Source organism: Microcebus murinus, chromosome 6 (assembly GCF_040939455.1).
Source record: "Microcebus murinus isolate Inina chromosome 6, M.murinus_Inina_mat1.0, whole genome shotgun sequence".
NCBI lineage: Eukaryota > Metazoa > Chordata > Mammalia > Primates > Cheirogaleidae > Microcebus > Microcebus murinus.
The window spans coordinates 63,217,857-63,242,737 of record NC_134109.1 but is presented as its reverse complement, the minus strand read 5'-3'; the positions used below and the strand labels follow the sequence as shown (position 1 = coordinate 63,242,737).

Here is a 24,881-nt window from a genome sequence, read left to right as displayed (position 1 = left end):
TGGATGAAATGATGAGGATATTTGCCATCAAGCAGGCAAGACTGTTCCATAGAGACTGGCCAATCCTCTTGCAAGACCATATGTCACAGAAAACAACACTGCTCAAACTGTAGAAGCTGGACTTGGAAACTCTCTTGTTGTCCACCATATTCACCAGACTTCCACCAACTGACTACCACTTCTTCCAGGCTTTGGACCACTTCTTGCAAGGAAAAATATTTAATTCTCAACAAGCTGTGAAAAATGCCTTTCATGATTTCATCGCCACTTGCTCACCAGGCTTCTTTGCTGCTGGTGTAAGCAAGCTACTGTTAAGATGGCAAAACTGTGTCAATAGTTTAGGCACATACTTTGAATAATTATACTGATTTTTGTTAGAGATATAATAAACCGCACTTTTAATTCAAAATTGGATATTTCATATTTAGTGACCTAATATGTTCTCTGGGTGGACCACGCCTTCTTTAGATTCTTTGTTATATCCAATTCTGCTTTCTTCTTAAGCTAATCACAAGTTGCATTAAATTTTATATTTGTGTGCACATACAGGATATTGGGAAATTTAAAATACTTCAGTTATTCTTCCAACATATATTTTTTGAGCATCTATTTTGTCAGACACTGGGCTTAGATACCGTAAGAGAGAAGATAAATAAGTCAACATCTTTGTCAAGGATAGCAGTGTTTCTTAAAGTATAACCCCAAGGACTGTTTGCATTAGAATCACCTGAAGTGCTTATCAAAATTGCAGATTTCTTAGAATTATCCCAAATCTGTTGAGTTTAATCCCTAGAGGAAAGGACTAAATAAATGTCTTTAATTTTAAAGCTTCCAGAAAAGCTTCATTCCCCACCCCCATATTCTCAAGGTGATTCTTATACCCACTAAAGCTTGGGCACTACTTATGTACAGTCTTTTAGATTAGAAAAGAAATTCACATAACTTATTATAAAGAAAATGATATGTGATGTTGGTTTTGCCATAATTAATTTGCATTGTCCTTTTCTGGCAGTACTTGGATAACGGAATCAATAGTTTCTTGAGGCCACCTAGTGTTTATGAATAAACTATAGAATACAATATTTTTCTGTTTGCTCTGGCAAAAATTTTGTGTAGTTTATATGATGGAGTTGTTTTTCTTATTGCTACTTTCCCAGTATATGATATTGAGGTGATTTGTTGTGATTTTTCTTTCTTTTTTTTTTTTTTTGAGGTAGTATAATTTTTAACAAATATTTGTTCACTAAAAAATGTTTAAAGCAAAACATTTCTCTTGTTTGAGTATTTAAATGTTATCAAACTGCATATTGATTATAAATTTAGTAATAATTTTAGAAGTGTCATAAAGATAAGGCATAAATTTGGGGTTTTTTTCCGTCTTTGTTTATGTAATTTTAGCCATTAACAGACCAGACATCACAGACACGGAAATGGAAACTGTTATGGACACCATCGTTGACAGCCTCTTCTGCTTTTTTGTTACACTAGGTAAGTTTTCAAATCTTTCTGGTTATTTCTTCAAAGTAAATTAATTATTTAACAACTCTTTGTAGTGTATTACTCTCTAATGTAATTCTTTTTCACGTATTTTGATCTCTAGAGGCTCCCCAGAGTTGTAGAAAAATATACATTCAGCAGTATGTAAAAACATAACTCTTCTAATAACTTGATGTAGTTATTCTTCCTGAGTTAGCATTTTGCAGATCTATTTAGTTGTCTTTTTAGATGTCTTTGGTAATTGTAACTTTCTAATATATTGTTTGAATGGTTTGGTGGTGACTTCACTTATGTTCCCAGTAATTTTCTTTTAATATTTCATTATGAAAAATCAAATACTTCTAAGTAAAGAAATATATGCTTGGTAATTATTCTAAATTTGAAAGACTCCAGAAAACACAATTTACATGTAATATTGATACTAATCTACCTATTCTCTAAAAATGTAAAACATTTTTTTTGTTGTTTTTGAGACAGAGTCTTGCTCTGTTGTGCAGGCTAGAGGAAACATTTCTTTAGGTCATCTAAAATTACAGCTACATTGTATTTAGTTTAGTATCTAATACATGACTTTATGTCTTACTGTTATTAATAGATCAGTTTAGAAACCTAGTTGCAATTTTAATTTTGTGGACACTTAAAACCTTTTAGTTAAAATGATCCTCACAGAAGATTAATAAGATCTGTCTCTATTTCACAAATGAAAAAATTAAGAGATACCATGCCTAGGTTGGACTAATGTCTGAGGAGAATTTATATGCAAATTTGGGGGCTCTCTCTCCTTTCAGGGATTTCTTCCTTTTATTTCCAGCTCTAGCCCTAATCTGTGATTCTTCACCTCAATAAGTCTCCTATTTTCTGCTTGAGCTCTCTTTCTCCTGTGTTCCAGGCAAAGTGCAAACTACTCTCAGGAGAAAAGTTGGTTTAAAATATTATCTCTCCTTAATGTGGTTTCCTTCTTTTAAAAGTTTTATCCACCTCCAGTTTCTGCCTACTTTGAACTATTCTCACTGTCCTCAAATGCCTGGTAGGTTTATTTTAAAGAAAGCACACTTATACAACTTTTAGTCATTAAACAGACATTATCTTTCTATTTTATATTGCACACAGTCTTCATAATTTTGCCAAATGCTAGAGTTATTTTGGACATTGAGGTTATTTTTTATTGGTGATAGCTATATTTTCAAAGTAAAGGTAGATTGATAAAGGGACATACAAAGACCACTGAAGCATTAGAGCCACCTTTACTATGTATGGAGTAGTGAAAGGTGATTTTTTTTCAAAGGAGAAATTGAAATTATTGCCAGTCTGACATAGAAGGATGTCAACACTAAATTGTTAAATGGAAAAACCGTTTCAGAACAGTATGTATAATATCCAATTTTTGCTTTTTATATATGCACACACTCACTAGACTTTATGTAGAAAACAACTTGAAAGCATCCATTCCTAATTCTTAATGGGGATTATTTTAAGGAACTAGAATCAAGAGGGTTAACTTTATACATTTCTAATATTATTTAACTTTTTTATGACAAGCATATATAATTTTTGTCATCAGAAGAAACACAATTTTGAAAAGTTTGCTAATATTCCATGTTGTACTTTTGCAGTTGACTTAGTAGTATGCTTTTCCATAGAATCTGAAATGCAGGCTAGGTGCAGTGGCTCATGCATGTAATCCTAGCACTTTGGGAGGCTGAGGCAGGAGGATAGCTTGAGCCCAGGAGTTCAAAACCAGCTTGAGCAAAATATCAAGACCTCATCTCTACAAAATATATATTTTTTTAAATTAGCTGGGTGTGGAGCCAATGCCTATAGTTCCAACTACTAGGGAGGCTGAGGCTGGAGAATCACTTGAGCCCAGGAGTTTGAGGTTGCTTAATTGCACCACTGTACTCTAGCCCAAGCAACACAGCAAAACCCTATCTCAAAAAATAAATAAAACAAAATGTGACAATTTCAGCATATAAATATTAGTGTTCTCAGTTTGTTTTATTAGATTTTCAGTGCACTTGGATTTTTTTCTATTATGGTTTCAGCCTTTTATAAAACTTATTGGAGTAATAAAGGAAGAAAGAAGAGGTCCAATAAGTTGGATTGATAATGAATTGAGGCTAACTTTTAGGAATATTTCACATTATGTGAAGAATGTGTTTTCTGTTATTTTTGAAAAATACTATAATTCTTTACTGTTAATTTGTAAAATGAAAAACAAAAATCCCAAACTGCCAAATTAGCTAAATTCTTTTCATTCCTTTAAGTCAAATTAAAGTGATCCTATGAGTAGAGAGTAAGCTTATTCTGTGAAACAACATGTAGGGAGTCAAAATGCTGATTTAGTCAATCCATTGAAAAAATTTGGTCACACTGATTTTGATCAGCTCTATATAAATGCAAAGATTCATTTCTGAAATCTTGCTTTTACTCTTGAGATTATACATCCTTTTATACACAGTCTGAAATTGTATGCATCTATTGTATCTGGGTTTTCTTGTTGTTAATATATCTTATAAGTATCTATTTTAGTTAATAAGGGTCAAGATCATTTGCTAATATTTATTGTTAAAATAGGTGCTGTTCCTATAATCAGATGTTCAAGAGGAACAGCAGCAGAGATGGTAGCAGTGGTGAGTTCATGCAAATATCACTTGGAGATAAATAACATTGTGTGAATTTTTTTCCCATAAATACTTCAAGTGTTTTTGTTAAATATATGATTGCTTGGTTATATATTAAGTATCAATGGCAAAAATTTTTACTTTATTACATTGGGATTCTATCAAAGATAAAAAGTAATCATTGTGTATTTCTGTATGATGGAATAAAATTATTTACTCTGTGTATTATTCCAGTCCTATTTTGTTTTTTACTAAAATGTATATTTCTCATTTATCCTTGTCTTCAAGTAGTAATTTACACTTATTTGATCACTCACATAATTTAACTTCATTTCACAAACATTTATTACTAATCATAACCATTTTTAACATGGTGAAGTGCTGTTTGCTATCCCACCACATTAAAATGAAATATTCAATATAAATTGATCATTCACAAAGTTGCTTTAAAGATTAAAAATAAAGGATTAGAGAAATTACAGAATTACTGAAAAGAAAAGAGGGTAATTGGTATGGAAAGACAGGAAGATATGTTAACATTTTGGAACTTTATTAGTCCAAATGAATCACTCACTGGTGGAGTGCTGCTTTCTTTCACATATCCCATTTCTATTCTGGGGTGTCGTACACCCACCACTACTCTATTCCCTCCCACTCACCCAAGTGAGTTCTCCACATAGACGCCTTCCTTGATACAACAGTCATGCTTGAGGAGAAGAGGGTGGGTCATTACCACAAAGTATTTCCTGTACCTAAAGTAAAATTAGTCAATAAGAAGTACATATTGAAATCAGGCCTGAGTTACAATAGAAAAGGCCCGGGTCTTTTTCAAGGCAATGATATTGAAGTATCATTATAATTTGGATTTGAAAAATAGATTTTAGAATTGCTATTTTGTAAAGAAATTGCAGGTTGGTTATGAAACTAAGAACACATTATGTATTGCCCTACATAAAGTTATATGTAACTGTTCTTTAAATCTTAATCTAAAATTTTGTTTTTCAGAAGCTAGATAAGAAACTTCGGGAAAATCTAAGAGATGCACGAAATAGTCTTTTTACAGGTGATACACTTGGAGCTGGCCAGTTCAGGTATTAATGTTAATTAATATACTCGTAGGACTTGAAAACATTTGTAGAGTTTTTTTTTGTTGTTTGTCTTGTCTGATAGAATCCCTTTGCTGTTATCTTTATGATTGGAATTTGTTTCTTTTTAATGAGGTAATCATGATCATGGTTTTGATTCAAATTGTTCTTGAAATACAAATGGAATATTTTATTTAGATTACCTTGTTTTTATAGACATTTCTGTGGCATTTTATTATCTGTAGGAGAAATTTTTCTATTTCTAAGGCTTTGGAGGTCAGAAGCCATTTCCTTTGAATTATCATTAAACCTCTTGGTAATTTTTTTAAAAAGTGAAAAACTTGTGATACTTATTTCTGTTTCTGTTAATGCTTTTATTATCTAATTTTCATTTTTACACTTTACACTGAAATACTAATAGTCTAAACTTGCAAAGCATCGTGTCATTTTTAGCATTTGTAGCATGAGTAGGTAATGCTAAAGTTTGTGGCTTCTCAATTACTATTGAATAGAAATACTAAAAAACCCTATATAATATAGTACATTTAACTTTTGACTATTAGTAGTAATGGAAGGGAGAAGTAAAGAAACCCACTCAAATGGCTGAGAATTAATTAAAGAGGAGGAGACTATATTTTATAAAATTAATTCTTATCCCCTGTTTAGGTGAATTAATAAAGTCTGTGAAAATATGTTGATGCCCAGAAATATAACTGCCCACTATGAATAATAATTGCATGATAATCATCTGTAGGCTTCATTTCAAGTTGATTTTAATGGCTCTACAGCTTTATGTATTACTACAATTTGGGGTTCACATTAACATTGTGTTTCACTTGTTTGGTTAACTGTTTCAGCTCCCACATTATTTTAAACCGTTCTGTGATTTCATTATTGGTCTTAAGTAGTCTTAAAAATGTTTCTCATTAAGTAGAGCAGAAACATCAAATTCTCACCCAATTTTTTTTTTAACAGGGGTAACAACTATGTTATATCTTCCTTGATAGTTCTGTTTTTATAGTGCTTTTATATAGGCCTTAAAAAACAATATAAAGGCACTATTTTATTTGGATAATTTTTTTAAATTTATTCACATTATCACATTATACTTATTTCTTAATTTGTTGGATGCATTTCTAAATTAATTAGGGTCTGCAACTTTGTTGGACTATTGTTAAATACATTTGAATTCAGCTGGTGATTCTCATAGGGACAGTTTTTGCCCCCCGCAGACATTTGGTAATGTCTGAAGACATGTTTGGTTGTCATTACTGGGTAGATACTAGTGGAATCTAGTAGGGTATGTTGTAGGAGGCTGCTAAACATTCTATAATACACAACACAACCCCCATAACAAGGAATTGTCAAGCCTCAAATATCAGTAGTGCCTAAGTTAAGCAACCTTGCAGTAGGCCATCCTTCTTTATCTTCCACCTAGCTCTGGTATAATAAATGATGGTAGATTGTGAGGGCACCACTCTGACTTTTTATCCCAGAATCAGTGCAGTTAGAAAAGTCCACTCTTCTATACTCAGAAGGGTAAATGAGTTACTAAAATAATCAGAGGTTTCTCTTGCAGGAGGAAATATGTATAGTTAACATTATCAGATGGCAATGCCTTTTTAAAAGTGGTATGTACTCCTAATACAGTAGTACCTCTGAAGCAAATCTCTAAAACTTACGTAGGCACATGGTAACCAAATTACTTTGTGCCTCTATTCACTTTAAGTGTAGTCTGTATCACATCTAAATTGGAATAATGGAGTTAAACAGTACAGGAAGTGTCATATGCCTTGTCTGTTAAAGGGATAATAATATAATTAGGTACCATTATAGCATGATGTTTTCATTTTGTATATTATAATGGGATAGAGTTTTTTAAGGCTCTTCTCTGGAGTCTGCTTTTTTGAATTTGTGTTTATAGAAAAAAATGTGACTTATAATTTATGAAACTGTCAAACATTTGTGTAAATTTATAAGTTATTCACTTTGTTTTCCCTAAAGCTGACAATAACTATTTTTGCTTTTTCTCCAAAAATGTGAAATATATACCTGAGTAGAAGCAGCCTATTATTTCATTAACTATAAAAATTATTCTATAAAAGTATTTGTATAGATTTCTTCCTATAAGAAAGTTCCCTAAGTGAGACTTATAATATAGCATTGTAAACAGGCTCCAAGTAGTCCAAAGCATTACTGTACTTTATTTACCATATTAAATATTTTTTAAAAAGCAAAGTATTATGAAGTGTCAGTGTTAGCATACTATTATTCATATCAAAATGGCATATACTAAAGTATTAGAAAATATTAGATGTATCAAGAGTTATGTAATATTTTTTAATATATTTACAGCTTCCAAAGGCCTTTATTAGTCCTTGTTGACAGAAACATAGATTTGGCAACTCCTTTACATCATACTTGGACATATCAAGCATTGGTGCACGATGTACTGGTAAGAGGCTAAATATGTACTTATTACTAAAGTGTAGTTACATGCAGTAGTGTAATTACATGTAGTTGCATGCATGTAGTCACAAGTTAAAGTGGTCCCTTTAAAATTAACATCATGGCTACAGAAACAACGAGAAGGATGGAGCTGAAAAATATGAACAAAAAGTGATAGGATTTGGTGTCATGGGATGTAGATGCTGGAGAATAGTGAAGCATTGAAGTTTAAAGTTCCAAATTTATGATCTTTAAATTGTAGGACAAATTAGTGGTATTGTTGGCCATGATGGAAAAGAAAACAATTGAGGAAAATGAGCAACAATTTTTTTCAAACTAAATTAATGGGAGAAAGGTGTAATTTCTCCCTTTTCTCCAAAATCAATTAAACCACATTTTATGATTTAAAAAATAGTATTTTTTTGTGTTATACCATGTTTTCTGAAGTAATTCCACATATCTGATTTTATGCTTAAAAATTTATATTTATCCATGAATATATTCAGCTACGAAATCCTGTATTTAGCATATACATAGACAAATAAAACACAATCCCAGTCTTTAAAGGTAAAAAGAAAATGAATACACAAATAATTTCTTTTTTTTTTTTTTAGCTTGTATCAGTACTTCATTCCCTTTTGTTGTAGGATAGTAACCATTTTTATGGATATACAACCTTTTACTTATCCATTCAGCTGGTGGACATTTGGGCTTTTTCTGTTTTTGGACTATTATTATTATTATTATTATTATTATTTTTTTAATTTCGGCATATTATGGGGGTACAGATTTTAAGGTTTCAATAAATGCCCATTTTCCCCCCTCCCTCCAAAAGTCTGAGTCTCCATCATGACCATCCCCCAGATGGTGCACATCTCACTCATTATGTATGTATATACCCGCCCCCCACCCCCCTCCCACCTGCCCAATACCCTATTACTGTAGTACCTATGTGTCCACTTAGGTGCTACTCAGTTTAATACCAGTTTGCTGGAGAATATATCTGTGCTTGTTTTTCCATTCTTGGGATACTTCACTTAGTAGTATGGGTTCCAGCTCTAACCAGGAAAATATAAGATGTGCTATATCACCATTGTTTCTTAGAGCTGAATAGTACTCCATGGTATACATACACCACATTTTATTAATCCATTCTTGGATTGATGGGCACTTGGGCTGTTTCCACAGCCTTGCAATTATGAATTGTGCTGCTATAAACATTCGAGTGCAGGTGTCTTTTTTGTAGAGTGTCACTGGATCATTTGGGTAGATGCCCAGCAATGGGATTGCTGGATCAAATGGTAGATTCACTTGTATCGCTTTAAGGTATCTCCATATTGCTTTCCACAGAGGTTGAACTAGTTTGCAGTCCCACCAGCAGTGTAGGAGTGTTCCTCTCTGTCCGCAACCACGCCAGCATTTATTGTTTGGAGATTTTTTGATAAAGGCCATTCTCACTGGGGTTAAGTGATATCTCATTGTGGTTTTGATTTGCATTTCCCTGATGATTAGAGATGTTGAGCATTTTTTCATATGTTTGTTGGCCATTCTTCTGTCTTCTTTGGAAAAGTTTCTGTTCAAGTCCTTTGCCCACTTTTTAATGGGGTTATTTGATTTTTTTCTTGCTGATTTTCGTGAGTTCTAAGTATATTCTAGTTATCAGTCCCTTATCAGATGCATAGGATGCAAAAATTTTCTCCCATTCTGTAGGTTGTCTGTTTACTTTCATGACTATTTCTTTGCCTGTGCAGAAGCTTTGTAGTTTGATCATGTCCCATTTATTTATTTTTGTTGCTGCTGTGATTGCCTTTGGGGACTTCTTCATAAACTCTTTGCCCAGGCCGATGTCTAGGAGAGTGTTTCCAACTTTTTCCTCTAGAGTTCTAATAGTTTCATACCTTAGGTTTAAGTCTTATCCAGCGTGAGTTGGTTTTCGTGAGAGGTGAAAGGTGTGGGTCCTGTTTTAGCCTTCTACAGGTGGCTATCCAGTTTTCCCAGCACCATTTATTGAAAAGGGATTCTTTTCCCCAGCGTATGTTTTTGTCTGCTTTGTCAAAGATTAGATGGCTATATGAGGATGGTTTAATATCAGGATTCTCACATCTGTTCCACTGGTCAATATTCCTATTTTTGTGCCAATACCAGATTGTTTTAATTACTACAGCTTTGTAGTATAGTTTGATATCTGGCATATTAATGCCTCCCATTTTGTTTTTGTTGCCTAGAATTGCTCTTGATATTCGGGGTCTTCTTTGGTTCCATACGAAGCGTAAAATTATTTTTTCTATATCTGTGAAGAATGCTGATGGGATTTTAATAGGTATTGCATTGAATCTGTAGATCAGTTTGGGTAGTATAGACATTTTGATGATATTGAGTCTGCCGATCCACGAGTATGGTATGGATTTCCATCTGTTTACATCCTCTGCTATTTCCTTCCTCAGTGTTTCATAGTTCTCCCTGTAGAGGTCTTTTACGTCCTTGGTTAAGTATATTCCTAGGTACTTTAATTTCTTTGTTGCTATTGTGAAGGGAATTGAGTCTTTGATTTGGTTCTCAATTAGATTGTTGTTGGCGTATATGAATGCCTCTGATTTCTGTGTATTGATTTTGTATCCTGAGACTTTACTAAATTCATTGAGCAGTTCCAGGAGTTTCTTGGTTGAATCCTTGGGGTTTTCTAGATACAATATCATAATATCATCAGCAAACAGTGAAAGTTTGATCTCTTCTGCCCCTATTTGGATACCTTTGATTCCATTTTCCTGTCTGATTGCTGTAGCCAAGATTTCCAGCACTATGTTGAACAGAAGTGGAGATAGTGGGCAGCCTTGTCTGGTTCCAGTTCTAAGTGGGAATGATTTCAATTTTTCCCCATTCAGTATGATGTTGGCTATGGGTCTGTCATATATGGCTTGTATCATTTTTAGGTATGTCCCTTCTATGCCTATTTTCTTAAGTGTTCGTATCATGAAAGGGTGTTGAATTTTGTCAAAAGCTTTTTCTGCATCTATTGAAAGAATCATGTGGTCTTTGTTTTTGCTTCTGTTTATGTGGTGAATTGCATTTATAGATTTACGTATGTTGAACCATCCCTGCATCCCTGGGATGAAGCCCACTTGGTCGTGGTGGATTATTTTTTTGATAAGTGTCTGGATTCGGTTAGCTAAGATTTTGTTGAAAATTTTTGCATCTATATTCATTAGGGATATTGGTCTGTAGTTTTCTTTTTTTGTTGCATCCTTTCCTGGTTTTGGTATCAGAGTAATATTCGCTTCATAAAAGGTGTCGGGGAGGTTTCCATTCTTTTCGATGTTGTGGAATAGTTTCTGCAAGATAGGTACTAGTTCTTCTTTGTAAGTGTGGTAAAATTCAGGTGTGAAGCCATCTGGACCAAGACTTTTCTTTTTAGGGAGATTTTTAATTGCTGTTTCTATTTTAGCTGTTGAGATTGGTCTGTTCAGGGAATCTATTTCTTCCTGGTTTCTTCTAGAAATTTGTCCATTTCCTCCACATTTTCCAGTTTGTGTGCATAAAGATTTTTGTAGTATTCATAAATTGTATCTTGTATCTCTTTGGGATCAGTTGTGATAACTCCTTTTTTATTCCTGATGGAGCTTATTAGAGATTTCTCTTTTCTGCTTTTCGTTAGCTTAGCCAATGGTGTGTCAATTTTGTTTATTTTTTCAAAGAACCAACTTTTTGTTTTATTAATCTCCTGAATAGCTTCCCTGTTTTCAATTTCGTTTAGTTCTGATTTGATCTTCTTGATTTCACTTCTTCTGCTGGGTTTGGGGTTGGTCTGCTCTTCTTTTTCCAGCTCTTTGAGTCGTTTCATTAGATTGTCTATTTGTGATCTTCTTGTCTTTTGGTTATAGGCATTTATGGAGATAAACTTTCCTCTCAGAACTGCTTTAGCTGTGTCCCAGAGGAGTTGATAACTTGTCTCTCCATTGTCATTTTCTTCATAGAATTTTTTTATTTCCGTCTTGATTTCTTCATTTATGAAGTAATCATTTAGTAGGAGGTTGTTTAATTTCCACGTTTTTGTGTAAAAATGTGAGTTTCTGTTAGGGTTGATTTCTAGTTTTATTCCACTGTGATCTGAGAAGGTACATGGTATGATTTCTATTTTTTTAAATTTCTTGAGATTTTCTTTGTGTCCTAGGATATGGTCAATCTTAGAGAATGTCCCATGAGCTGATGGGAAGAATGTATATTCAGTGGATTTTGGGTAGAATGTTCTGTAAATGTCAGTCAGACCCAATTGTTCTAGAGTTTTGTTTAAATCCATTATTTCTTTATTAATTTTCTGTTTGGAGGATCTGTCTCGTGCCGTCAGTGGGGTGTTGAAATCTCCGGCGATTATGGAGTTGCTATTAATCCATTTGCTTAGCTCCAGTAAGGTTTGCTTTATGAATCTGGGTGCACCTAAGTTGGGTGCATATATATTTAAAATTGTTATCTCTTCTTGTTGAACTGTGCCCTTCACCATTATATAATGACCCTCTTTGTCTTTTACTACTTTTGTTGGTTTAAAAACTAAATCGTCTGAAATTAGAACTGCCACACCAGCCTTCTTTTGGCTTCTATTTGCTTGGAATATTGATCTCCACCCTTTTATTTTTAGTCTATATGCATCCTTGCAGGTTAGATGTGTTTCCTGAAGACAGCATATACTTGGCCTGTATTTTCTTATCCATTCAGCCAGCCTATGTCTCGAGTGGAGAGTTTAAGCCATTCACATTTATTGAGAGAACTGATAGGTAAGGATTCTGTTGGGTTGGGTGTTGTTGCTATGATTTCTGTCTTCAGCCATTGTAATATCTGGCCTTTAATATCTTTGGGTTTTGGTTGTTTTTATATTCGTGGGTTATTATTATGATGTTCCGTGCATAACACTGTTTTGAGTACTTCTTGTAGGGCTGGTCTTGTCTTGGTGAATTCTCTGAGCCTTTGCTTGTCTGAGAATGTTTTTATTTCTCCTTCATATACGAAGCTTAGTTTTGCAGGGAATAATATTCTAGGCTGGGCATTGTTTTGTTTCAAAAGAGTGAGAATGGGGCCCCAGTCTCTCCTTGCTTGTAAAGTCTCATTAGAGAAGTCTGATGTTATTCGAATTGGCTTTCCCTTGTATGTTACTTGCTTCTTTTGTCTTACAGCTCTTAGAAGGGCCTCTTTAGTTGATACTTTGGTCAGTCTGATGACTGCATGTCGTGACGTGTTCCTGTTTGCATTGAATCTCCCAGGGGTCCTCTGAGTTTCTTGAACTTGTATATCAAGATTTTGAGCAAGGCCTAGGAAATTTTCCTCTATTATATCTTCAAACAGCTTGTCCAACCCTTGAGTGTTGTCTTCTTCCCCTTCTGGTAACCCTGTGACCCTCACATTAGGTTTCTTCACATAATCCCACAGCTCTTGTAGGCTTTGCTCTTTTCTCTTGTTTCTCTGCTCTATTTCTGTGACTGATTTATTTAATTGGAGGGTGTTATCTTCAAGCTCTGAGATTCTTTCTTCTGTTTGATCTACCCTGTTCTTGAGACTTTCCACTGTATTTTGTAGTTCCTTGAATTGATTCTTCATTTCCAGGAGTTCGGTTAAACTTTTCTTCATTGTGTCTATTTCTTTTTCCATATCCTGGAGGCTTTTTGTGGTTTCTTTGTGTTGGTTATTCAGTTGTTGTTGCAGCTGGGTGAGTGTTCTTGTGATCCACATACGAAATTCCTCTTCTGTCATATTGGTTGCCTGATTTTGGTCGGTGTCCGTTTCTAGGGGGCTGGTGCTCCTCTTTGGGGGTGTGTTTTCCGTTTCGTTCTTCATATTTCCTGAGTTCTTTCGCTGATTTCTTCCCATGTCGATTAGTTGTTGTTTCTTTCCTTAAGTTATTGTTTGGGTATTCACACCCCTTTTTTAGTTTCTGAGGCATTAGGTGGTGTCTGTGGGTGAAATTGGCCCACTCCCTGTATATTGAGTCAGTGGGTGCTGTGAAAAGGCTGTGCAGGTTGCCATCCCTGTCAGTAGGTGGCGTTTGCTTGGAGGAACAGGCTATGCTGTTGATTTTGTGTCCTGTTATCAGCTCTTGTTCTGGGTGGAGCTGGGTTGGGTAAGCCTGCCCTCAGGCCGTTAGCAGGGGTCAAAGTTCTGCTCTCTGCTTCCAGGGAAAGCTGTCAGGGCGGGGCTGGAATGGTCCCGCTCAGCCAGAAAGTCTGGGGGTGGGGGTGGGGCTGTCTGAGACCCGCAGTCTGGAGCGGGCCTCACTTCTTTCCACCCTCTTCAACTCGGCAGCTATTCCGGGGCCTCTGCCAGCAGGCCAGACCACAAGCCACCAGGCCTCCCCGGACTGTGATGCTGGTGGGGAGGTTCCCTGCACAGGAACGCCACCTGGGTTGGGCGCACGGCCTCCTCCTGGGAGGAGGGTTGCCCTCTATGACGCCGATCCGCCCCTGGAGGCACACACACCTCAGTAGGCTGTTCACGTATAACCCTTCTGTGCCCCGGGCGATGCTAGCCCTCGGTGCAGGGGATCTGGTCTGCAGGTCCAACCTCTGGGTCCCAGAGTTCAAACTGTATCCCCACCAGGGAGAGGATTTCCGGTCCCAATTCACCCACAGGGATCCCAAGCTGGGTCTATGTCTCTCAGTCTCTGAGTCGGCACCGTTCTCCTGGGAACACGGTGCCAGCAGCACCTGGGAGGGTGGGCGGGTAGGGAACTCACAGTCTGAGTTCCCCTGAGTCAGCTGTAGGGTCCCAAAAGGGAAGGTCCCGTTCCCTGGAGGTGCCTCTGGCTGGTGGCTGTGTTGTCTCTCTGGGCAGCCACGGGTAGGGGAGGAGGAGGCATTATGGCGCCTGCCGCGCGGCTCAGGTCTGTGCACACGGAGGTGCCCGGAGGAAGTTGGGAACCTGGTGCCACGTCTGCTACAGGCTCACTGCTGGCTGGCGGCGGCCATCTCTGGGCTGATGTCCGCAGGTCTCTCCACCCGCTGAGGAGCCCACCAGCAGTCCCAAATGCAGGGGAGGGGAAACAGCAAATCCACCTACCCTTGCCGCTGGTCTCCGGGCTGCTCCGGCGGTCTCAGCCTCCAGTTCTCCTCCGCAGCCTCCTCCCGTGGAGTCTCCCCGGGTCTTAGGTACCCCTCCTTCCGGCCCTTGTCCGCTGTTTGCTCGTCTTCTTGCTTCTTTCCTCTAATTTCTGCTAGAATCTGTCTTTTCTGCAGAGACACTCTGGTGGTGTTATTCGTCCGCCATATTGCTCCACCCCCCTAGACTATTATTAATAATAGCCATGAACATTTGTGTACAAGCTTTTGTGGACACATTTTCTTTTTTCTTGGGTAGATACCTAGAAGTAGAATTGCTGAATCCTATGTCATTCTGCGTTTAATATTTTGAAGAATTGCCCAACTGCTTTCCAAAGCAGTGCGCCATTTCACACTCCTACCAGCAGTGAACTGGGTTCCAGTTTCTCCTTGTCAACATTTTTACTTGTCTTTACAAATAATTTCTCTACAGGATATTATATAATAGGTCCAGAATTGTGTCTATTTGATAGATAGAAAAATTGAGACACAGAAGTTAAAGAATTTGAACCCAAATTATTGACTCTATTAAGACCAACACTCTAGTTTACTAACTCCTAGCCCAGACCTTTAGAGATTATAGTATATAACAGTGTAATTATTGCAAAGATTACCTGAAATATTGTATAAACAGGATATGAAAGACATGCAGTACACAATTTGGTTTAATAGTTTATTTCTTTAAAACCTGGATATTACCTCTAAAGTGTTTACTTATATCATATTTAGGATTACTGATGGAAATTGTCAATTCTACATATTTCTCTATCTTAAGAATCCTATGCCATAACTCTAGGATGAGTATCAGAGAAATAGCAGTGAACTCCAATTCAGTAGAGAAGGCAAAGAGCATCAAAGGGAACACTGAATTACACCCTGAGTAATAGAACATGGAAGCTGGTTTTAGGGGGTCAAGTAAAATGCTGGAGAAGAGGAAGTCAATTCAAACAGTATTTAGGTAGCTACTCTTTAAGAGACATTCTAGACTCTGGTTTCAACAATAAAAAGATAAAAGACCTCTTGTCTTCCTGGAGCTTACTCTATTAGGGGAGATGACAATTAATGAAATAAACAGAACTTATAACATTTCAGAAGGTGGAAAGTACTCTGGAGGATAATAAAGTAGGTAATAGTGAACAGTATTGAAATTTTAAAACAGGGAATACCTCACTGATAAAGTGACATTTGAGAAAAGATCTGAATTAGGAGGTAAAGTAGTGAATTGTATAACTATATGGGAAAAGATCATTCTGGGTGGAAGAATGCCTGATGTGTTTGAAAGATGGCAAGGCAGCCAGGTGGCCACAATGAGGTGAGGCAGCGGGAGAGTAGCAGGAGATAAGGCTAAATAGGACACAGGAAGGAATATAGTATAGGACATTATGGGCCACTATAAGGACATTGACTTTTAATTTGAGAGAAATGGGGAGCAACATGCAATTCTGGTATATATTAAGACTAGCACTCTAGCTGCTATGTTGAAAATGGACTCCTTGGGGGCATAAGAACAGCAAAGAGATCAGTTAGAAGGCTGTTGCAGTTGTCTTAACAAGCGGTAAAGCCAAGAAACAAGATGAGATCACCCAAGGAATGAATATAGATAGAAAAGAGAAGAGGTCCAAGAACTAATCAAGGCTAATACTGGTCCTGGATGAAATTTTCACTGTTCTGGAATGAAATGTGAATAGTAAGGAATATGAAATGAATTTTTATACTGGCCTTTATACTAATTTTTATTTCCTACTTTTTGAAATTAAAATACCATGTTAAAAATAAAAGATGGTGAAAGTTGATGGTAGGGTTGTTTTGTTTTTTGTTTTAATCTTCACATAAAAAGTTGGCAGTCTTTGAAGAGATTGATTATAATTAACAGCACAACTTACAATGACCTAATGCTGTCCTTTAATTTTAATGCAGTTTCTAGATGTAAACAAGCTATAATTGAGATGTCATAAACTGTAATCAAGCCATATTTTGCTTGTTAAACTGTTACTTTTGAAGTTTCTTCAGAGCCTTTAAAATTCTTAATAATTATACCATTTGCCTCCACAAGATGGAGTAAACGTTCTGTTCTAGATAGGAAATGTTAACTTAACATTGCAATTTGTTTTTTATATAAAATTGTCTCTGTCTGAACATCTGTACCACTGATGATTATATATTAGACCTTGCAAACAACTATGAAAATTCACACGGCTTCCTCCTGTGTCAGAAAGAGGATTTTGCCATTTAAAATGGGAAATACACTCTTCTAGTGAAAAACTTTGCAGTGCCCTTTTCCTTTTATCAGTATATAAGAAGCAAAATTAGTCATTAGAACACTATGGTCCCTTATTTTTATATCTTGTGAGAGGAGCAGATTTGATTGTTCAACTGCAAAGTGTGGTTGCCTTAGTCAAAAAGATGGACATTATTGCATCTCAGTACCTTGACTTAATACTTGGCTTTTGTTTCTTCAAATCTTAGGTTCCCTTTTTGTATCTTTGCCCTCTGCTACTGACTCTTATTAGTTAAAACATTAAATCAGAATTGATACTAATATACATAGGAACTTTAATAAGATTTACTTTTTTGGCACTCAAGAATAAAAAAGGAATTGGTTTCCAAATAAATTGACATTTTTAAAAGGTTATCAGAGAGGCATTTTTAGAAGTACCTATTAAAGATGTGTGATTGCAATATAACAGATGCCTAAGTATAGTTCATGTATTGATGCTTTGGACCCAAGTTTGATGTTCTATTGATCCTCTAATCTTTATTAACACAAAACCTTTTCGGCAGCACCGTGTTAGCCTGGTTTCGGGCATTTGCCTAAAAGTCAAAAGTATAATGTAAAGTTTTACTTTTAGTCATTTAATCCAAATATACATATCTTACTGTACTTGATAGGAAGTTTCTCCTGAAGGTATATAGACTATGTAAAAGCCCAGTAGATATCCTTGATCTCATTCATATTTTTAAGATGGTATTGTTTCAGTATATCTCTGTATTTGTTGCTATGTCGAAACTTGGACTAAATTTTTAAGGGAAGAAAGGATATGTATTCACTGTTCACTATTAACTTATCTAACTTTAAGTGATACTATTTTTTTCCTTATATTCTAATTGCTTAGTATATAAGATTTTATAATATTTATCTATATTTATGATGGAGTACTTTATGAGGATTTTCACTTTCAATTAAATGATTCTTATAATATTTTAAATTATGTTATTCTTTTGTTTTTTGTCTTCTTTATATTCATTTACTTTTCTCTCCCTTCTTGTCATCATTGGCCAAAGTTCAATGTTTGTAAATCAGCGCTGTCTAATAGAAATAAAACATAAGTTACCAATATAGTTTTAGATTTTCTGGTAGCCACATTAAAAAGGTAAAAGGGAACAGGTGAAATGTATTTTAATAATATATTTTATACAATCCAATATATCCAAAATATTAGCAATTCATGTTATCAATTTAAAACATCGGATGTTTAAACTTTCTTTTTATATACTAAGTCTTATAAATTCTGTGTATATTTTACATTTACATCTCAATTCAAACTATATTCCAGGGGCTTAGTAGTCACATGTGACTAGTGACAACTATATTCAGTGGTGTAGTTCTACATCATAAGGCCCAAATTCTTTACTAGTTTAACAATTAAATAAATTGCTTATGAGTCAGAATTACCACATGAAAACTGGCAGAAAATGTTTGCATATTGCCAGCAATGTATCTGGGGGATTGGGGAATTCTCAGCTCATGATTCCTAGGGTTATGGGGAACTCTGCTTTAATAAGTGGGAACAAGCTTCCCAAAGATAATTGCTAAAACTGTGTAGAATACCTTGGCCTCTGATTTAGGATAGGTTAGGTTGTGCTACTCAGTCTAAGCCAACTCTCAAACCTCAGTGGCCTAAAATAATAAAGATTTATTTCTTGGTCACAGTATTTCTTGTTACTTGTCCAATCTGGATGGTCAAGGGGGCGGTAGGCTTATCATAGTCACTCACAAATTCAGGGTGATGAAGCCCATACACTTTCATAATCACTATGCAAGGGAAAAATATTTGTAGGTTGTACTTTATTCTGTTTTATTGTTATGAATAAATTTTTTTAAATTTTTAGTAGGGTATATTTCAAATAAAAACAAATTCAGAGAATACTATAATGAACCTCCTTGTACATCATTCAGCTTCTCTGGCATTATATGATCTTATATATAAATACTTCAGCATGTATCTATTAAGAAAGTTATAATTTTATTATCATAACCAACAAAATTAATGAGAATTCCTCAATAATATCTAATACCAGCTCTGTAGGCATTGTTTCCTAATTGTTTCAAGTATGCTTCTTTACAGTTGGTTTATTCAAATGGGGATCCAAACAACATCTATATATTGCATTGATTGATGTATCTCTTAAGTCTCTCAGTTTACATTTGCCCCCTCCCCACAGTTTTTTTATTCCCATTTATTTGTTTGAAGGAATTGGATCATTTTTCTATAGAATTTTCAACATTTCTGCATTTGACTGATTGTATTCTATCAGTACAATTTGACATGTTTCTCTATCCTTAGTATTTCCTGTAAACTGACAGATCTAGAAACTTGATTAGATTTGGTTCACTTCTTTATCAATGCTACTTTAATGGCAGTGTTCTATAGTTTCTATTTTATTACATCAGGAAGTATATATAATGTCTGTTCATCACAGTGTTAGTGATTAAGATTAATCAGTGTTTAGATATTGTCAGTATAATCTATCCATTATACAGTTCTCCATAAATCTTTTACCTCAAGGTTTTAGTGTCCTTGATGATTGTTTCCTCTTTGGTTTTTGTTTATTGTTTTTCAGAGGCAAGGTCTCCCTCTGTTGCCCACCTCAGCCTCCAGAGTGCTCCTCTTTGTTATTTTAATCACTGATGACAAATGGTAGTTTTCTAACACTGTTACTCCTCCTGCATCTTTTCAGCTATGCTTATATGAAGAACCTATCAACCACTTAGGACAAATGCTTGATTTCCTTCCTTTATCTACCAATTTTTTACAATGAGTTAGTACCCTAGCAATCTCTAAAGGTGATCAGTGAGGTTAGTCATGAATTTTTTCAATTATAATTTTATGAACTAATGGGTTTTTATATTTGAGGTGTTTTCAAACTATTGCCGTCATTCATTTTGATGCTCAAATTATCCCTTTGGTCTATCGTGATGGCCTCAGTGTCCTCTTGACATAACCCTGTTAGTCTTTGATACCTTCCCTGCTTACTGGTATGAAAAATCTCCTAAACTCATCACATCTGTTTTCTGCCTCAGACCTGGACTCAGCCATTTCTCCAAAAAGCCCTGCTTCCTTTGAGTGAGAAATAGTAGAGACCATAATATGGTCTACTACGGCTGTTCCACTAGGATATCTTTGCTTCCAAACATTTTCAGTGGTGAGAAAGACATCTTAGAGTGTTCCCCTTATCTAAGATTAAAGAACCCATTTGTTTTAACAAGTTGTAATAATGTGAAATTGTAAAATTACATCAGTGACCATTGATTTTGCACACTATTAAAAAGCATCAGTGGAGGGCTCACTCTTCTGTTTCATCCTAACAAATGTTTTTATCCTTGTTTTACTTAAGTTTTATTTGACAAGACTATTTTCTGTGAACCCAAGAAACCGGTTGACTGTTATATAAAGCAGAAAATATTTGGATTTAAATTGTAAGATGACTTACTACCATACATTATCATCATCATCATTAGGAATGTTGTTTCTTCAGCCATTCGGGAGAGCAGTGTCATTATAAATACCAATTCATATCATTTTAACTAGAAGCCTATCTTATTTAACAGATACGTATTTATTATGGAGTGATAGATAGCAAATAATGTTTAATGTATAACTTGTGGTTCTCTCAAAGCTTCTGAACTTTCCTCATTGAGTTCCATAGTTATCAATACTCTTTGAGTGTAGGAGATTGTTTAATAGTTGTATTTAATTGATTTCTCAATGAAAAATAGCATTACAGTTTCTAGGAACTTACAATGTTAGAGGCATAATCACCAATATATCAAATGATAGCCCGAAACTGGTTCTGAAACATTCAGGCACAATAGAAATAAATTTAGACTCTCTTTAAGAGTCTGGTCTCTAAAATTTCCCCTCTTGGAAGTTAGCTTTAGTAATGAAAAATTACTTTGAAAAATTAATTTCCCATATAATGCTTCAATTTCACATAAACAATGAAACTATTATTACAGGCATTGCCATTAGATTGAAACCCTGATGTGTTAGTCTATTGATTCATCTTACGAAGACAATGACACTTTATTTCTGCCTTAGGATTCTTTTATTTAATATTTTAAAGGTCATATCTTGTTTTTTAATTGCTTTTGGCAAAAAGTAATGAAACTCATAGTTTTTATTTAACTCTTAAAATGAATCTCAAACAAGTCTATAGGAAATAATTGTGATTTGCAAGGGAAAATATTTGCCTACTCAAGAGAAAATACACACAAATCATCACACTTTTTTTTATCATTTCTTCCCTCAATGATGACATCCCTGTTCTTCAAACTGTAACTCTTAACATGAGGATTTCCTCTAGAAGGCCAGCCTCCTTTCTGAAGATTAGAATTCTTGTTAGGTTTGTGTGTAGGAATGAGACAAAGGTACTCATCTTCAAATGAATGATTGATGAAACATTTCTTTGCTGTACAACAGGATAGAAGCTAAAGTCTTGGGAGATGTTGAGGGAGCTTATGAGTGGCTTCCTTTCCTCACCCTCACATATCACAGTTCTGTCCACTCCCATCATTATCAAGAAGTATTTATATGTGTTCCCTAGTTTTAAATAGTTTTTCCTCTGTATTTTATTTCTCTCTGGTTGATTAATATAATAGTACAAGTTAAAGGATCTCCTTAATTTGAACATTACCTCAATATGAAACTTTGTTGACATTTTATTTATGACCCTGAAGTACATCTGTTGAATCAACTAGCTGTTTAATGATTGTTATAATATTATTCAGAGTTAAAGGAGTGGGGTAAATACTTGCCAAAATAAAAGTTACTTTTAATTTACATTGTTTTTCTTCACATGTGAATGTAAATTTTATCTTTGCATAAATAGATGTTGCCTATGTTATCCAAAGGTTATGTTATTAACATTAGCTCTCTATAGCTCTACTGATCTACTTTAACTCGTGGAAGGAAAACAAGACTGAAGGCATCTCAATGTTTTTAGCACTTCCCTATGAGATTTATTTATATCTGGTGATTTGGGATACTATTATCCAGTCTTCTAGGTGAGGAAAATCTGACTATCAATGAAAACTGATTAGACTCTACCATGTTACAACCAATTCTATTGTCTTTTATTTGTATTTAAATGTTCAATTGCTTTAACATGATTGAGTACAGCAAAGAATGTTCTAATTTCCTAGTTTTCAAGATTGAAATTACTCTTCCTTATTTGCCTTGCTATTATGCAAAAAAGAGAAGTGTCCTTGCCACTATTATGTTATTTCTCAGAATTCTTAACATCTTTTAAGTATTCCATCAATACTTCAGTAATAATAGGCTCTCCTATTTTTAGAGCAGTAATTTTACTAACAAGTTACTTTTATTTTGAATGAGCTGTGTCGTCATGGAAATAGTACTTCACTAGAAATTCTAGTTAATAAAGCTTAGCTGTTTAAAGATGTTTCTCTTCAGTGTCTCTTGTTAGATAATTTTTTTTCTTGTTAGATAATTTTTTAAAGCTATGCTTTTTCCCAAATATAACTGTTAATATCTATTTATTGTTTAAAATGTTTTTCCTCAATTATGCAATTTTTACTTTCTTCCTATATGGATGATTTGTTTTGCAAAGTAAGGTTTAAATATGGAGATGGAAAACTGAGACGAATTAAATAAAGTCACTGATATTCTTGTCCTTTGATAATATAGGAAGTCTATAGAAAAACCAGTATTAATAGATTGAAATATAACATACTATACTCTTTGTTATCCCAACCATTTATTGCAACTCCTCTAGTCTTTTTTATTTATTTATTTTTTTTGAGACACAATCTCACTCTGTTGCCCGGACTAGAGTGCCATGGCGTCAGCCTAGCTCACAGCAACCTCAAACTCCTCTGCTCAAGCAATCCTTCTGCCTCAGCCTCTGAGTAGCTGGGACTATAGGCATGTGCCACCATGCCTGGCTAATTTTTTTTATAGATATATTTTTAGTTGGCCAATTTCTTTCTATTTATAGTAGAGATGGGGTCTGGCTCTTGCTCAGGCTGGTTTTAAACTCCTGAACTTGAGCAGTCCCCCCACCTCGGCCTCCTAGAGTGCTAGGATTACAGGCGTGAGCCAACCGGCCATCCAACTCCTCTAGTCTTTAAACCACCTATTTATATCACCCAAGGCTACTTAAGTTCTACAGTGTAGGGAATTTCCAGTGATAGAATCTAATTCTAGTTATTCTATTCTTGCTACAATAGAATTAGCAAAAATACTTAAAAGCAGTGCCTCTAAAGGCAGACTGTCTGGGTTTTCATCTTTCTACCACATATTTCTGTATAACTTTGGGCAATTAACTTCTCTATTCCTCAGTTTTTCATCTTTTAAATGGGAATTTTATTACTACTTGTAAGAGTTTATTGTAAGGATCAAATAAGTTAATATAATGTGATGAGAACAGTGCCTTGCAAATAAAAGATAGTTATCCATTTTTTTGTGTGATTTTTCTCTTTGATGAACATTACATGTAAGGAAGAAAAGACCGCCTCATTGCTTCTATAATTGATTTGACAGAAAATAGATATGCTCCTCCTCTGTGGCAATTAGACATCTATATATTTCACACCATATTTTTTATGTCAAAAAGAAAAATGGCAAGGAAATAAGCTATTTTAAAGGATTTATTTGAGAAACTTACAGGGTATATTCTAATAATCTAAGTCAGTATTAACTTTGTTTTATCTAGAGATGATTAAATTATATTCAGTGTATTTAATTTGTCAAGACCTAGAATAATCATTTAGAAATGTGTATAGATACCTTAGAAGTAAGATGATTGATTCAAACTCATACTTGATAGTTTCTCCATATAATTTTTTGCTTATTTGTTCACATGCCCACTTATTGATAGCCATGTTGTATCTCTAACTCACTATTGCTGAATACAGTTGAACCATAAAATATTGCTGTTATGTGAAGGAACCCATAGATCCAATGCATGAAGGGAGGGAAAGGATAAAAAAGATATTGACTTCTATTTTTGCCTATTGTATGTGTGCTTTTTGAAAAAGGGCAGAAAAATCAAGCCTCACAGGAGTAAAATTAATCCTGGGCAGAAAAGTTCAGTTAACAGTGGCCTGACTGGCTCTTAGAATTTATGTGAAAGTGCTATTATTAATGTAGTTACTAATGTAATTTTTTAAAATGCAATCTGTCCTCCAAGTAACACATGAGAATCTTAAGATTCTCCAAGTGATTAAAAATTATATTTAAGATTTTGTTTGTTACTGGAAACAACCAAGAATTAAGAGGCCTGGTTGAATAAATTGATACAGCCAAACTATGTAGCCATGGTAAAGATGATATAGATGTACATATATGCAGCAGTGCCCAGCCTTTTTGGTACCAGGGACCAGTTTCATGGAAGACAATTTTTCCATGGATGGGGGTGGGGGGTTCAGCAGAGCTCTGCAGCCTAGTCCCTAACAGGCTACAAGCCGGGGGTTGGGTACCACAGCATATATGGATATAGAAAGAGCTCTAAATACATTACTTACTGAAAAAAGAAGGTACAAGATATATATAACGTAATCCCATCCCATTTTTAAAGTCAAATTTAAAGGATATGTATATGCATAAGTATTTTTCTAGAAGGATACACAAAAGTACATTTGTATATGTAATAAAAGATTGGAAAGAGGTCTTATAAGTTTATTTGTCTTTGGAAATATTAGAAAGCACAGTAAGAATCTATATTCATTAAACTCAGAAAACAATTATTTAAAGCAAGATTACTTTTTCCTAGGATTTCCACTTAAACAGGGTTAATTTGGAAGAATCATCTGGAGTGGAAACCTCTCCAGCGGGTGCTAGACCAAAGAGAAAAAACAAGAAATCTTATGATTTAACTCCAGTTGATAAATTTTGGCAAAAACATAAAGGAAG

At 34.9% G+C, this 24,881-nt stretch overlaps 1 protein-coding gene across 1 annotated transcript in view; it reads left to right on the top strand.

The window, feature by feature from the left end:
• The window catches only part of SCFD1 (sec1 family domain containing 1), a 101,859-nt gene that overhangs the window by 18,648 nt on the left and 58,330 nt on the right, over positions 1-24,881 (top strand). Inside the window, exons 7-11 of the mRNA XM_012773470.3 lie at positions 1,399-1,488; positions 4,072-4,127; positions 5,124-5,209; positions 7,559-7,658; positions 24,742-24,881. Of these exons, the coding sequence (XP_012628924.1) occupies positions 1,399-1,488; positions 4,072-4,127; positions 5,124-5,209; positions 7,559-7,658; positions 24,742-24,881 (472 nt within the window). The remainder of the gene's footprint in view (positions 1-1,398; positions 1,489-4,071; positions 4,128-5,123; positions 5,210-7,558; positions 7,659-24,741) is intronic.